The following is a 14,181-nucleotide window of genomic DNA, read 5'->3' as shown; positions in this document are numbered from 1 at the left end:
GGCGCAAATTCCCCCCCCCCCTCCTGCAGCGTCCAAAATCGAAGAAAATTTTCGTTTTTTTTTTTTCAAGGATAAAACGAAAACTAAACAACTTTTATTATAAAAAAGCATCTTTTAAACTACACAGCAGTGCGAAAGGAATCGAAATCCGATGAGTTTTTAGAATTTGGAGAAACCTTTTCGGAGATATGCCCTCCCGCAGCGTCCAAGACCGCCTATCTGGATCCGCCAATGGGATTTGGAGGAATCTGGAGGATTTTTGTAACTGATCTGGAGGATTACAGCCTTCTCCATCTGGCAGCACTGCCAGAGGAGTAATAAAGATTGAGATATCGGTTATCCACAGTGATGCGCTGAATGATAAGGAATAAGTGCTGGAATATATTCCATGTAGCATTTTCATAACGAGGATATTACATGTGTAGTCAAATGCCTATTTTCATGCAGGTGCATTGTTTGAGTTGGAGTTCTTTTTCTGACTGCCTTTGAAGCTGATAGTCAACTGCCTGTAACTGCTGTCCTGTCTCTAATAAGAAGATAATGGGACTCCTTTTTGCAAAGTTCTGGAGTTTTTTCAACACAGATGGTGAGTCAGATTGAGATGTGAAATTGGTGTTATCCTAGAATGCATGCATTTTCAATTCAAATTGTTCGTGAGACAGGCACACAGGCGTTGTTTCACCAATGCTGCCAGCGCGCTGTCAGCTCACTTGGCAATTTGGGTTTCCATGGAAACATTAACAAGCCCATAGCTTCAGCACTACTATAAGTATGACGTCAGTTCGTGAAATGCGCTGGCAGTGGCTGGCAGCGTGGTTGTGGGACGTGGAACACCGCCAAGGTCAATCAGACATCAAAGAGAACATGGGCATGACAGTAATAAGTTGTTGTAACTCGGTAGCCAAATTTGAACTGTCAGCCAGAGCCAGAAATAGGCATAATGAGCTCAGAATTGGGCAGATGTAGAGTGAGAGTGATAACCATGAATGTAAATGCAATGGGTTGTTTAATTGGTGGAATGGGTGCAGTCAGGATTAGGTTTGTTAAAAGGGTTATCATGTTTTACCATTGTTTGTAGGTTTTGTCTCTTCAACTGGTCAATTCCCATGTTCAATGGTGCCCATGAATTCCCTTAAAGCTGTGTCAGATGATTATCCTCTCTTTTCAGAGCACAAAATCTTGATCATTGGCCTGGACAATGCTGGCAAGACAACAATAATGTACCAGTACCTTCTTGGAGATACTGTACATACATCCCCAACCATTGGCTCAAATGTGGAGGAAATAAAATACAAGAATACCCAATTTGTGATGTGGGATCTTGGTGGCCAAGAAAGCTTGCGAGCATCATGGAACACCTACTATGCCAACACTCAGGTAAGGAAGTTTACCAACAAGGAGGGTATTGAAAGGGCATACAGCTATTTGTCTGTGTGTCTAAGCATTGACAAGAGAATGGTAAGAATGGATGCCTATTTTTCGAACTTGGTGGCTTCAGCTCAAAATGTGCCAAAAGATGAGTGTTGAGTAAGTCCTGCTTTTGTCTTTTCTCTTTGTATCTTATTTTCAAGGGTTTGTATCATAAGACGCCTGTTTGTAATCCTGTTTGATATTATAATTAACAATCAGGTACATGAATGAAAAACTTCACATATCAATTAGCAACCAATTGATGTACCTAGATCATTTTCCATCTGATATATCGATTGGTGAATGTGACATGTGTTTCTTTTATCACTTGCTCCATCTCACGGCTAGACAGTCTAGCATCGTTTTATCGGTGAAAAGTGCGAGCTCGCGTCGTTCCGGCGCCCGATGCACAAGTTCATGACATTGCACTTGGACTTCAAATTAGGTATTTATGTGACTGGTGGGAGAACCCACAACCAAATGACATCAGTGGGCAATGGGCATGAATCTTCATGGGCGCTCTCAATTTACGATTGTAAACCCTTCCATCAATTTACCGGACTGCTCGAACTCATCTCTATGAGCAGCGAAAATCATCACCTGAGAAGCAAGCTTCTAAAGCGCAGGCTGGGCTCTACCAATTGAAATGATAATCATAGCATTTGGATGAACTTCGAAATGCTTTTAAAATTACGTATTGGTAGACATCGACCACGTATAGGTACCATTGCCATGCATGACTTTAGCCGGTATTGTATAGATACACGCCAGCTGGGAAGACGTTCAGGTGTGCCGAGCATTTTCTGTCTCGACACGCCTGAAATACCGATAGATTACCCGGACGAGGGGATCACCAGCTGCTCTGCCGTGGCGAGCAGTTACGGCAGAAAGGCCTATATAGGTATACGGCCTTGGCTGGCAGCGTATCTCTCGCGCTGCAGATAACCCCACCCGCTGACAGTGTGCCTCTGCGTGTGTGCCGAGCGAGACCGGCTGTTTCGTCACTGGTTTGCGATGCGGATGAGCCGATGTTGTTTTGGAGCTGCGCCCCGGGCCTGATTGATCCTCGGATCGTCCCGCTCCCTGTAGGGGTGTTGCGTAAGATGGGCCGAGTGATGGCTCTCACAGTTGCGAAGGATGTCGGATTTACAGGACCGTATGTTCTTTTAGATGTTTGGTGTTTGCCTTACAGGACATAGGTGCTTCCAATGCTTCCAATTGGTTGAATGACTTTCAACGGAAATTTCTAATGCATCTTATACTGCCGCCGTATCGGTTTATGTAGCTGGATATGACACGATACGTTATGTGGGTTAACGTGAATTTGGTTATGTTTGACCGTTTTGTGAAACATTTGATTTTGTTTCACATCACTGGCAGGGATCTGACGTCGTTATCCATTTATGTGTCTTGATTACGTGACGGTATTTTTAATTTCGTTCGACATTTGCGATCCGATGGTCGGCCAGCTGGGCTGGGCAGCCTCGCCCGTGGCCATAGCGTGGGTCGAGCTGGTGGCCACCCGGCTTATGGCGGGCACGGTTCGTGCACGTGACGCCGCGCCCAAACTCGTTCCGTGGGCACCGGACGTGGGCTTATGTAGGCCAGCCTGTGCAGGTTTTACTCCAAGTTACCATTATTCCGCATGGCTTACTGCTTTTTATCCTTTGGAAACCTGTTACGTTAAATTAACGTATAATATTGAATCGGTGCGAATAAGCACCGGTATCTATTGGTTTCTATGAACTTAAATGCCGACCATTACTAAGGGACTGCTTCGGATAGCGGCTACAAAGCTGTCTGCTTCCATCACATTCGGTTGTGCCAGACACTGGGCCGTTTAGTCGTGAACATCAGCGTCCGGCTGTCAATGTTTCAACTGTTCGCAACTTCCTGCACATCTCTTCCTCCCCTCGCGCGTCGGGCGGCTGTCGACTACAACCGGTCGCGCCCATACGGGCCCGGCACGTCGCTAGCCGTGCACGGTCGCCGTTCTGTCACGCAGCCGCAGCCCCGCCGTGCGACCGCGGGCGGGCGTGCCTTTCCTCACAGTCGCGTAAGCGCTCGGAACCGGACCGAGCCCGGCTGGCCGAGCCGAGTGTTGTGGTGGGGCAAACCGAGACGGGTTGGCCGAGTCTGGGCGAGGCGAGCCGAAGGAACAGCTGTGGCGGGGTGAATCGCATAGAGTTACGATGTTCTGACTTCTGGTTGTATACTACGCTGTATATAAGTGAAACGATTCAGGTGCAGGTGCACTGTAACGCGCTTATTGTTAAGTGTTTTGCTCTATGACACTTCTCTTGTTGGCAAAAAGTGCGATCTCCCAACCAAATCAGCTGGGCTACCTGCACTGAGCCGCTCTCTGTTCGAGCATTCGCTCGTGGTCGGCCGCGCCCGCGGTCCTCTCACCAGCAGACACCTGCCCATATAACTGACTGGGCAAGGTCGCTGGCGCGGCCGGCCGCCCCGGCGCGGTGAGAAATAAAGTCAAGGACACTGCCGGGGAGCTCCAGATAACGACAGCTCGGCAGCTGAAGGGGGCGCGGCTTCGGGGAACGCAGTGCGTTGCCCAGCCACGGCTTCTATCAATGGAAGTGCGATTCGTCTGGCTAGCTGAACAGAGGCGTGCTCGTCTTTCTTTTTGCGCCGTACGTGATTGGGCCGGATTAGTCGCTGTTGCTGAGTGGAGACAAAGCCTGCGAATTTAGGCCGTGACTGATGGTTGAGTAGGTATACTGGAGGTGCATACGACATTCCTTTTTATTATTTTCATTTTATAGCTGATGCATAATTGCGGCCGTGATTCGGTTTGCCAGACTATTGAGATAATGTTCATGGTCGCGTCAGTCCGCCGGCTTTTCCGAAAAAAGGGCTGTAATGGAAAAGTTTTTTATTATGAGTACCAGTCACATGGTAAAAGAAAAGAAAGTAGGTATGTAAACTACTACACGATCAAGCCCTGTATCATACATAGACACTAGACAGCCGATAACACCAAGTTATGTTGTCGCGAATGAAAATCTGCAATACGGCTGCAGGTTTTCACCGCACTTCGCGTGCAGCCATGTCGTTTGCGCGGGGTACTGAATTCCCTGAGCCACTTTACAACACCACGTTGAACTGCAAGACTTTACCACTTGGGTTCCGGCTTTGTATGTACCTGCCAATGAACCAGTAATTAAATCACCGAACAGACATCTGACGTTTTCCTTTTCTCGCCAGTTCATAATCCTGGTGGTGGACTCGACGGACCAGGATCGACTGCCCGTGGTCAAGGAGGAGCTCTGCAAGATCCTGGCGCACGACGAGCTCGCCAAGGCCTCGCTGTTGGTGCTTGCGAACAAACAGGTGAGTATTCTTCCATACCATGCCATGCTATCCATGTCATGCCATGTCATACGCGTATATCATTGGATCCCATCCAAGATCCATTGATCTTGGATATGCAGCGCCATGGTTTCGCTGAAGCTATGGCTTCGAATGGGTGCAGCAGCCGGAGCTTGCGTGACAGAGCGTTAATGCATCGTTAAAAGTGATGTTGAGGGTGATTTATTACAGCTCTAGTGGCGTCGTCCTCCTAAATTCACATGGAACGTCCGTTGATATGTCCTCTGTTATCTACTAGGTACTCGTCACGAGGATGACTAGTTTGATAATGTGCTACTTAAGTTTGTTACAATCGTCATCCCACGATTTGGATTTCATTTCCACGTCATATATCAGCGTCAAGAACTACTAGAGCCGAACTTTCAAACTGCACTCATCCTAATTGCCAACTGACATTTACCCCACCGCGGCATTACAGTGCATCCAACACATCCTGCCATGCAGACATGTGCATGGATCCGAGCGATCGATCTATGATATCAGTGGATCTCGAAGCAAACTGCAGGTTAGGATCTATGATCCCATCGGATCTGGCGTGACAAATTTATCTTGGATCTGTGATCTCAAACGATCTGACGATAAACCATGAACATGGATCTACGAGTATGATCTGAGTGGATCCCATTTGAAACCATGTTTTAAAGGGTTTCTATGTCAACAAGTGCCACAAAACTATGGATTATGACGTGCAATCACATAAAATCACTAAAACAGAACGTTTGTGAGTTGCAACAAGTGTTTTGGGGGATTTCTGTGCTGACAAAAAAATAATTGAGGATCTATGATCTCACTGAATCTCAAACAAAAGATGAGACTGATCTGTGATCCCTACGGATCCCTCGATAAATTAGAGAGCTGGATCTATGATCCCGTCGGATTCGAGATCAGGATTCGTGGGATCAGATCCCAGATCCATTTTCTCGGATCCATGCACATGTCACCCGTCCAACTTGTACACACCGATATCGAACCCTCCCAGCCCGGCACTGCTACTGTCACTGCCACTGACGTTGGCACTGACACAGACGCTGACTCCCCGTTCCAGGACGTGAAGTCGGCCCTGTCGTCCGCGGACATAAGCCGCGAGCTGAACCTCACCTCACTGAAGCGCCACCACTGGCGGATACAGGCGTGCTGCGCGCTCACCGGCGAGGGGTGAGTACCCAGTGGTGCGCCGTTTGGCGCAGAGTCCTGTGTGCTGACCCGCCTTTTGTGTACCACCCCGCGGTACTTATGCCTTTGCCGACCCCATGCTTGCCTTCCTGAAATCAAAAACCTGTCTTTTCATTCTCCATTCCAGCCTATTGTACCGAAACGGTTATGTTGTTAATCGGGAGCGGAAGTATTCGTTGTAAATTTGTATTAACGATAAGCAATTGAACCAGAGTCTAAGCACAGTTGAAGCAAACAAAACTCCCCGGAAAGTAGAGTGAAATACTGAACTCGATGGTTATTTCCACTCAGGCAGATATGTTTTTCTTCTGTTGGTGCTCGGTCGTAGAGTACAGGAGCCGAAAGGTCATGGTTCATCTGTTATGTCCTTATCAGTGACGCGAGCGATAGCTCCTCCTCACAGCACAGGTGAATACACTCGTGATGAAGAAGATATCATTATACACACAAAACATTAAACATTGATAGGAACGTTGGCTTTTCTTTTTTGTTGTGCACGCATGCTTTTGAAGGACTAAAAAGTAAGGGTTTTAGTTACCTTAATCGGTTTTTCCGCCAAAATCCTTTCTTCATTTATTAGTTAACCAATTGTATCCCCTTATCCGTTGATTTCCGCCTCGCCTCCACGTCTCGTACTTTGTTACATTATCAAGCAACCAAGTCGTTACATCACTGAAAATATATTTGCATTTGTAGCAGGTGTTGAATCAGAGTCTCATTCGCACCTGTCGTATGCCGATGCTGCTCTTGCCCAGTGCGCTTGAGTAGGCAGATACTTACAAAAGTATACTACAGTCATAACAGACGTCAAACAGATGTGTTCGTTTCTTCCGTACCTGCCAATAACATTGTAATGTATATGCAGGCTGTGTAATTTAAAGATTATCTTATAGGCAGTCATTTCCACCTAGTGCACATGGATCTATTTCGTATGTTGCAGATTAAACCAGGGAATGGAATGGATATGCGACCGAGTGCGAAACAAATGACTGTCATCTTCTCGACATCGTTTAGAAGTTGGCGAATCGCTTTGGGCGGTTTATTTCTGCCTGATGATATCATCGGTTTCTTCTTTTATTGACGTCGCTGAAGTCGCTGTGACGACCGGTGACGTATCAGTCTCTGTGCTGCATGTGCTCCGCGATTCGCGGAACGAGGTGTGTTATGCGACTGAGGCACTCCTGAACCGCGGATGCCGTTTTGTGGCCATGACCGACGACAATCATGGGCCCTGAAAGGGCAGCGAACGATGGTTCAGCCGGGTCCGGCCCGTGGAGCTTCACTCACGCTCGATATTCTCCGCCGGCACGCGATGCGACGGTCCACGTGCTAATTGTGTCTTCCCTGCGCTATTTTCTGGAAATTTGGTCCGAGTTCGAGGAGGAAATCTGCTGCGAGGGAATGTCTGCGTCGCCGTCACGACTCATTCCGTGTTTGTGTTTCGTTAGCAATCTTAAATGTCACGCGTTGGTGGGACACGTAAAATGTAAATGTTCGTGAGGTTAGACCGATTGCATGTAGCCACAGCAACTATCCAAGAATGTTCGAATTCATGCAAGGCGTGGCAAGCAAACATACTTTTCTCTCACTCTCGGAAGTCTCAGAACATATGGGCAGTTTTAGGCCCTGTTTGTCACTGCATGAATTCCAACACTTGCCATCATGTCCAGTGTGCTCTGTGAAATTGGCCAATTATCTTAAGTCGTCGTTCGCAGCCGCGGTCCTGATTTCCTTGTGTCCAGTTGCCTCGGCCTGTATTTCCGACTCAGCTGTCCAGGTCAAGCAACCATTTCCTTCGCTCTCCCTGGCCGTTTCGGACAGTGTTGCACGCTGCTGAGATGTCTGGAGTTCGAGTTACCGATGAAGCGCAGGGTTTCGGACTCTGTTTACGTGGCACATCCGTCCGAGCCGAACCGAGACGGGCGTCCCTGCGAGCTCCGCCCGGGTTCTGTCCAGCGCTCCTAGGGTTTCCTCACTCCCACTGTCCGCCATCAGCGCGGGTGGGTCTTCAGATGGGAACGACCCCGGTCAACCTCCGGATTCCGTCAAAGCCCGACGGGTTATCGCACCCCGCTCGGCTCCGTACTTTCCACAGTCCTATCCCGGAGCCGCGTCGGTCCGAATCGCCCCGAGAGTGGCCTGGTTACCCCGACGGGCCCGGACCCTAGTCGACACGAACTGATCGCCGGCGACCGCCGGCGCACCGAATGTGATAGCTAGAGAGGACGCGCCATGTGATCGTGTATAACTGTGGTCTCGCTGTAAATATATCCATATTGCATCCATCGCGCCGGCCGCCCGCGTCAACTGATAGGGATTTAGCGTTGTAGAGCAGGCGCCGGTTCCCGGATTTTCCGATGTCAGGTCCGAACACAATAAAGTGCACTTGATTTTTATTCCGGGTCAACCCGGGTGTAGTCACGGTTCGCTCCGCGCTAGGCGTCGTGACCTGGTTTTGGTTCCGTCGAGGATTGCTCACACCTATCTTGGGCGGTCTTGTCCGTGAAAAATATTATTTTTCCATTATGTCGATGTTGAATGACAAATATAGGTCATACCAGTGTCTGTCTTTTTTAGCACCGGTCTTCAATGCGTCAAAAGGATAACACCATCTATGTCATAACTGCTTATTGTTAAACATTTTTAGCTTTAGTGGACTACCTGCATGGCATCACGCAACTACGTGGTATTTTTTTAGCCATGACTGCTGTATGGGTCACAGCTGCTTCCGAGTTCAACTTCCACTGCGACAAAGATGAAGGTAACTGAGTTGAGTCAGACTACTTTGAAGTGTTAGTTATCTGAACTTCATTGGGTCATTTAAACTTGACTTGTATTAGATAGCGCATAGTCCGATAAGGCTACATCTCAGCTCATTTAAACACAATGCGTTTCGATGCGACGTATTTTTCGACGTCGATCCTCACATGTCATCACACACAGGTAACATGTATCATGTTATCTATGCATCACCAATTCACACTGTCGTAAGTATGTATATGTCGTCGTAAGTATATGTCGTAAGTATAAATTATTATGAAACAACTGATTTTGGGTCTACCAAAGTGTCAAAATGATGTTGGAAATTGCGATACGCGGTTGGTATAATGCACAAATATATATTTCACAACACGTTGTAAATCTGGCCGCACAAGAAATATAGTAAGCAGCATAATCATTGATAATATCGGCCAACAGCAGCCAACTGATTTGGTCCAGTGTTATGGCACGACGGGTCAATGAACCTAACCGTCTTATCTCGCGGTGCGACCGTCCGCCTACGACGGCGGCCGCAGACCTACATCGACCTTATGACTGAAATAGCAGACATTGCGATCTGACCCAGTTTGTTAACAACTTTTGATATGGAGCCATTGACTGCGCCATTTTTAGCCATCGATACATTTTTAGCCTGAAGTCAAGGAATAAACTAACTCTTTTCGTTTCCTCCATCCTACCGTGCGTGAAAATACATCGAACAAGAGTGCGGAGAACGGGACTTGCGAAGATCTTTCGAAGGTCCCAAAAAAGATGCCAACTTAAATATATCATGTATTGTAATGTTAATCTCATGTACGATCTACGCATCGTAACGCCACACAGCTGGCACTATCACAGTGTTAAGTTTACTCAATAACCCCCAAACTTCGAACGATATAACGAGGCGGTGCTAACTGGCCGCATCCTAACTCATCGCTTCTGAACACCTTCGCTTTCCTGATCACAAACCCTGAATAAAACCTGCATGTATCAGACATGTCCATGTCCCACTCTGCCAGGGTAGTCACACAACTCTAATCCAGCCTGTTATAATAACCAGACATGCGTCAGTCTTACTCAGTGGTCAGGCGAAATTCGGGTTTAGTTCACTCACTGGTTGCTCGGGTTCCCTCAGGTAGCTAGACCTTCTGCACTGTGTCATACAGGTCGAGTCGGCGCTGCTTTCCTAGAGGGATGTTCTCTCTGATTCGCTTCAGTTCCTCCAGATCTGTCAGGGAATCGGATAAAAATGCGTCATTAGGTGGTAGCATTTATACATGTATGACGAAACAAGGATGATGGGGGTAGTGTGTCTCATCTAAGAATAGTAACCCGAACATCAAAGTCAGTCTGCTAGGCTCTGTATCAAGGGTCGTGATGTGGGCGAGAATTGCACCTTGGAAGCGTTTTTAAAATGCATGGAATCGTCATTCGTCACCAATCTCGAACTGCAATGCAATAAACACTGAAGCCGCACTCGTTTGCTCAAGTTCCCAGCTGCTATGCATCTCATTATGAAATTTAATTTTGTCCATAGTTTCCCTTGTGGTGGAAGGACAGCATACCTATATCGGCGTAGATGACGGTTTCGTCCGCCTCGGTGGAGGCCACCACCTCTCCCCAGGGCGAGGCCACGAGCGAGTGCCCCCAGGCCACATACGAGGCGGTCGTGTCCCTCGCTGGCGACACCAGCGCGGTGTACACCTGCGACAGAGCACGCAGACACGGCTGAGAGACTGCGCGGCTGCAAGGTCCAATGTGGACAGGAAACAATGCAAAATCCACTGATAACGCTATCAAATGGACAAAGTGAAAGTGGACAAGACTGCACAATGCACACGGTTGAATGTTGCATACCGTGTGGCTACGTCATAAGCTGGACAATTGATGTCATGTGGCGCGTTGAATTCGTGGGGTGCCCTTACGGAGTACTTAGCAGAACTTAGCATTGGAATTTGGAATGTTGGAGCAAAACGAATCGGAGTTTTCAGGGGTTGTCTGTCACGCCAGTGGCGCCATCTGAAAGGCGACGCCACCTGCCGACGGTTTCCGAACATTGAAAGAGTTTGCAAGTCGGTCGGCAATTCTTTTACTACTTTGAACCACGATTGGGAGTCTGGGACTATTGTACCTTGCAGTATGGTAGTGGCTGCTGTCAGGATCGCCAGCATATGGTCACATTTACATCGTGCAAGCATTGCAATAGTTAGCGAGCGTTCCATGACAGAACTGCAAAAGAAATTGTTGCACCGAACTCACCTGGTTATCGACGGAGCGGGCTCTGGCCAGCAGTTCCCAGTGCGCCGGTCCCGTGGTCATGTTGAACGCTCCAGGGTACAACAGCAGGTCACAGCCTGTAAAAAAAACGAATTCAAGCATACCGTGAGGTTTGTCCGTGTTATTTTCATGCCTTGAGGATATCGAAAGGGTGAAAGTAATGAAGTAAACGCATCCAAACCTTGGTAAATGCAACATGAAGCAATGGTTGTTTTACACGGCAGGGGAACCTACGTTGTTACTTTCTTATACAGAGTGAGGCGAACTGTTGGGCACTCTCCATACACAATATGAGCTCGTCATCTAAGTTCAGCTTTCCATCGCATAAACATTGATTGCTTTTATTTACGGTTGATAACAATCACGCACTAAATATTGTTTTCTGCATATCCCACATATTATGATAGCGCTGCCAGTTTTGATACCGACCCTGTCTGGCGTAGAGAGTGGCCATGTCACTGAAGCGCAGGTCGTAGCAGATGCCCAGGCCGACCCGGCACCAGGGCGTGCTAAAGGTGGTCAGAGACGCGCCCGCCGTCAGCGTCTCAGACTCCTGGAACCGGATCTTGCCCGGGATGTCGATATCGAACAGATGCACCTGGCAAGAGACACGATCGGAAATGTGGGTGTGCAAGCTACATAGTAACAGACAAGATTTATGCTTCTGTAATGTGTAGGCCTGCATGGCCGTCACAACGATCTGGTATGACAGGCTTAATTATCAGTTCACTCTGAAGCAGTTGATACACGGAAATCGATAAAGCGAACTATCGGGCACAAATAACTGGAATAGAGCATTAAATTTTCGTTTTTTTTTTAGTTGCCCCTGGACTCGAAACAACTGGGAAATGAAACTAAAAACGCGACCAAAATGTCGCATGGAAAAGACGTGAACTTGAACCACCGTGAGCGGCTCCCGCCAGTGTCGATGAGATCGACAGGCCTATAAAGCACACATCGACTACTGCTGGGCTTTGGGACTTATAGCACCAATTATCAATCAGTTGACAAATCTGTTAATCGACGTTTCCACGAAACGGTCGTTGAGGAGCAGTGCCCGACGCGATCCGCTCACCTTGCGGTGTTTGGCGACCAGGCTGCCATCTGGCGCCCAGACCGTGGCGGTGTTGTACAGTGTCTCCCCCGCTCGCTCCGGTATGGATCCACCCACCAGGTGCACGCTGTTGTCACGTGCCATCTCAGACAGGGCTTTGCACGATGGTCCATCAGGCACGCTCTCGGCATATTCTCCGAAATATTCTGGAAATGACCATAGATATGCAAGTAACAATTAACAAACATACCAGCAATCAGAACCCCACAACATAAATGGGACTTTAACATCTTCCTTTTCATCTATTTGTCCAGCTTTGGAGACAAGATGCCCTTTCAGCTTTCTGAGCTCTAAGTTAAATGAAGCTAACATATGACATGAATGTAGAACAAGTACCTGATGAATTCATGATGCTGGTAAAGTGCTTATTGGTTAGGTGTTCTTATGAGGGGCTGGGCTCACCATGACTCATGCATGCAGTGGCAGTTATCATCTAGCACTGGGGTGCTCATGACTGGCAGCATTTTTCAGAAATAGTCATGCACTTTTTACAAAGACAAGAACACTAAATTGAAATAACCACTGATTATCATTATTTACCCATTGTATAACTCAATCACATCCTAATCAACAAAGTCACAATGACCCTTTATGACCTCACTAGTGATCTTAACTGGATATTTGACAGAGCACAGAGCTAACAGTAAGGCCACCTCAAAGCAACCATATCGAGTAAAAGTGAGCACAAGACTTACGAGTTCCATATGGTGAGTTGAAGCACTCTGGCAGTGCAACCATCTGAGCACCTCCAGCAGTGGCTTCTTTGACCATGCGAGCAGCCCGCAAGAGATTTTCCTGTTTGTTTGCACATACTGATAGCTGGACTAGTGCCAGCCTGAAACCTGCGATCATACATAAGCATGTGTCAACATGATAACTTGGTATTAAATAATAAATTGTGTTAACATCTGAGACTTGAGAGGATATACAACTTGAAATGAGGGCATTCTGATGCAAATGACTAGTAGGTACTAGGTAAACACCCTAGACAAGACATGAATGAAGCAATAACACCGAAGATGAAGGTGGTTTTTGTAGGTAACAACTAACAAGCATTAAAAATATCAAATTCATATTTAAATGGACAATGCTGTGGCTTAACACTTTAGAGTCCTTTCAGGAATAGGCCTCTTTACATCATTTTAGACTACCTTGACTTTTAGTGCAAGGCTGTAGGCATATACCTACTTTAGGTAGGTATAAGTGTATGTGTATGTCAACAGATCAAGATGACTCATTACATGCAATGCCATTGTGCTCATACCAGATTGAGATATGTAAGATTTAAGTGACTATCCTACCCTGAAAAATTAAATTTGAATTGGCCTAAAATTGGTGTTGATGCAGGTAGCTTGATTAAAAAAACACACACACACACAGATGACATAGGTTTTACGGTCCTTCATTTCAATTTGATAAACTCACGTGATGCTGCGGCCATGTCAAATAAGTTATGTGTTCCTTGTTGTCGATTAAAAACACCCACCGACCAAGCGAAATTCCAAATAAAAAAGGCTTCGGTGGTGTAAACAGTTAAGGTTGGTATATTGTAGGTAAGTGTATTGGCACAGATGGAAGCACTGTCGAAATGAATGACGTCATTGGACTATGAAAAGTCTGGAACGTGTCAAGCGGGACAAAGTGGGACTCAGCCGACTACAGCGGGACAAAGTGAGACTCAACCGACTACAGCGGGACATAGTGGGTCTCAGCCGCCTCCAGCGGGATAAAGTCGGACTCAGCCGGTGGGACAAAGTGGGACTCAGTCGCATAGACTCAGTCGGTCCCAGTGGGACACAATGGAACTTGGCCGGTCCCAGCGGGACAAAGTGGAACTCAGCCGACTAAATCGGGGCATAGTGGGACTCAGCCGACTACAGCGGGACATAGTGAGACTCAGCCGACTACAGCGGGACATAGTGGGACTCAGCCGGTTCCAGTGGGACACGGGACTCAGCCGACTATAGCGGGACAAAGTGAGACTCAGCCGACTACAGCGGGACATAGTGGGTCTCAGCCGGCTACAGCGGGACAGGACTCAGCCGGTCCCAGCGGGACAA

General features: G+C 47.5%; 2 protein-coding genes across 3 annotated transcripts; one reads left to right on the top strand and one right to left on the bottom strand.

The window, feature by feature from the left end:
* The first annotated feature begins 306 nt into the window (after positions 1 to 306).
* Positions 307 to 8,533, top strand: LOC122374888 (ADP-ribosylation factor-like protein 5B). Its single transcript, XM_043353943.1, has 5 exons — positions 307 to 586; positions 1,169 to 1,377; positions 4,633 to 4,758; positions 5,843 to 5,952; positions 6,911 to 8,533. Exons 1-5 carry the CDS (start codon positions 541 to 543, stop codon positions 6,957 to 6,959), a joined length of 540 nt encoding a protein of 179 aa, XP_043209878.1. The 5' UTR covers positions 307 to 540; the 3' UTR covers positions 6,960 to 8,533.
* Positions 4,284 to 13,663, bottom strand: LOC122374887 (omega-amidase NIT2-like). Of its 2 annotated transcripts, XM_043353942.1 has the most exons (8): positions 13,547 to 13,642; positions 12,817 to 12,963; positions 12,083 to 12,267; positions 11,437 to 11,605; positions 10,990 to 11,084; positions 10,296 to 10,434; positions 9,845 to 9,958; positions 4,284 to 6,059 (listed from the first exon to the last, which is right to left on the bottom strand). In XM_043353942.1, exons 1-7 carry the CDS (start codon positions 13,560 to 13,562, stop codon positions 9,870 to 9,872), a joined length of 840 nt encoding a protein of 279 aa, XP_043209877.1. In that variant the 5' UTR covers positions 13,563 to 13,642; the 3' UTR covers positions 4,284 to 6,059; positions 9,845 to 9,869. The 2 variants fall into 2 exon arrangements, with proteins under 2 accessions (XP_043209877.1, XP_043209876.1); XM_043353941.1 differs by lacking the exon at positions 4,284 to 6,059 and having other exon boundaries at positions 9,510 to 9,958; positions 13,547 to 13,663.
* Positions 13,664 to 14,181: the final 518 nt, after the last annotated feature.

Source organism: Amphibalanus amphitrite, unplaced genomic scaffold (genome assembly GCF_019059575.1).
Source record: "Amphibalanus amphitrite isolate SeventyFive unplaced genomic scaffold, NRLGWU_Aamphi_draft 001733F_arrow, whole genome shotgun sequence".
NCBI lineage: Eukaryota > Metazoa > Arthropoda > Thecostraca > Balanomorpha > Balanidae > Amphibalanus > Amphibalanus amphitrite.
This window is presented reverse-complemented; position numbering and strand designations above follow the sequence as displayed.

Bases quoted from the DNA above. Each gene is read 5' to 3' on its own strand.
- LOC122374888 (XM_043353943.1), top strand. From the start codon at position 541: ATGGGACTCCTTTTTGCAAAGTTCTGGAGTTTTTTCAACACAGATG. The intron at 4,759-5,842 runs GTGAGTATTCTT...TCCCCGTTCCAG, and splicing joins TGGTGCTTGCGAACAAACAG to GACGTGAAGTCGGCCCTGTC. The intron at 5,953-6,910 runs GTGAGTACCCAG...CGTATGTTGCAG, and splicing joins TGCGCGCTCACCGGCGAGGG to ATTAAACCAGGGAATGGAAT.
- LOC122374887 (XM_043353941.1), bottom strand. The intron at 11,606-12,082 runs GTGAGCGGATCG...GTCTCTTGCCAG, and splicing joins TGGTCGCCAAACACCGCAAG to GTGCATCTGTTCGATATCGA. The intron at 10,435-10,989 runs GTGAGTTCGGTG...GCTCTGTCGCAG, and splicing joins CCCGCTCCGTCGATAACCAG to GTGTACACCGCGCTGGTGTC.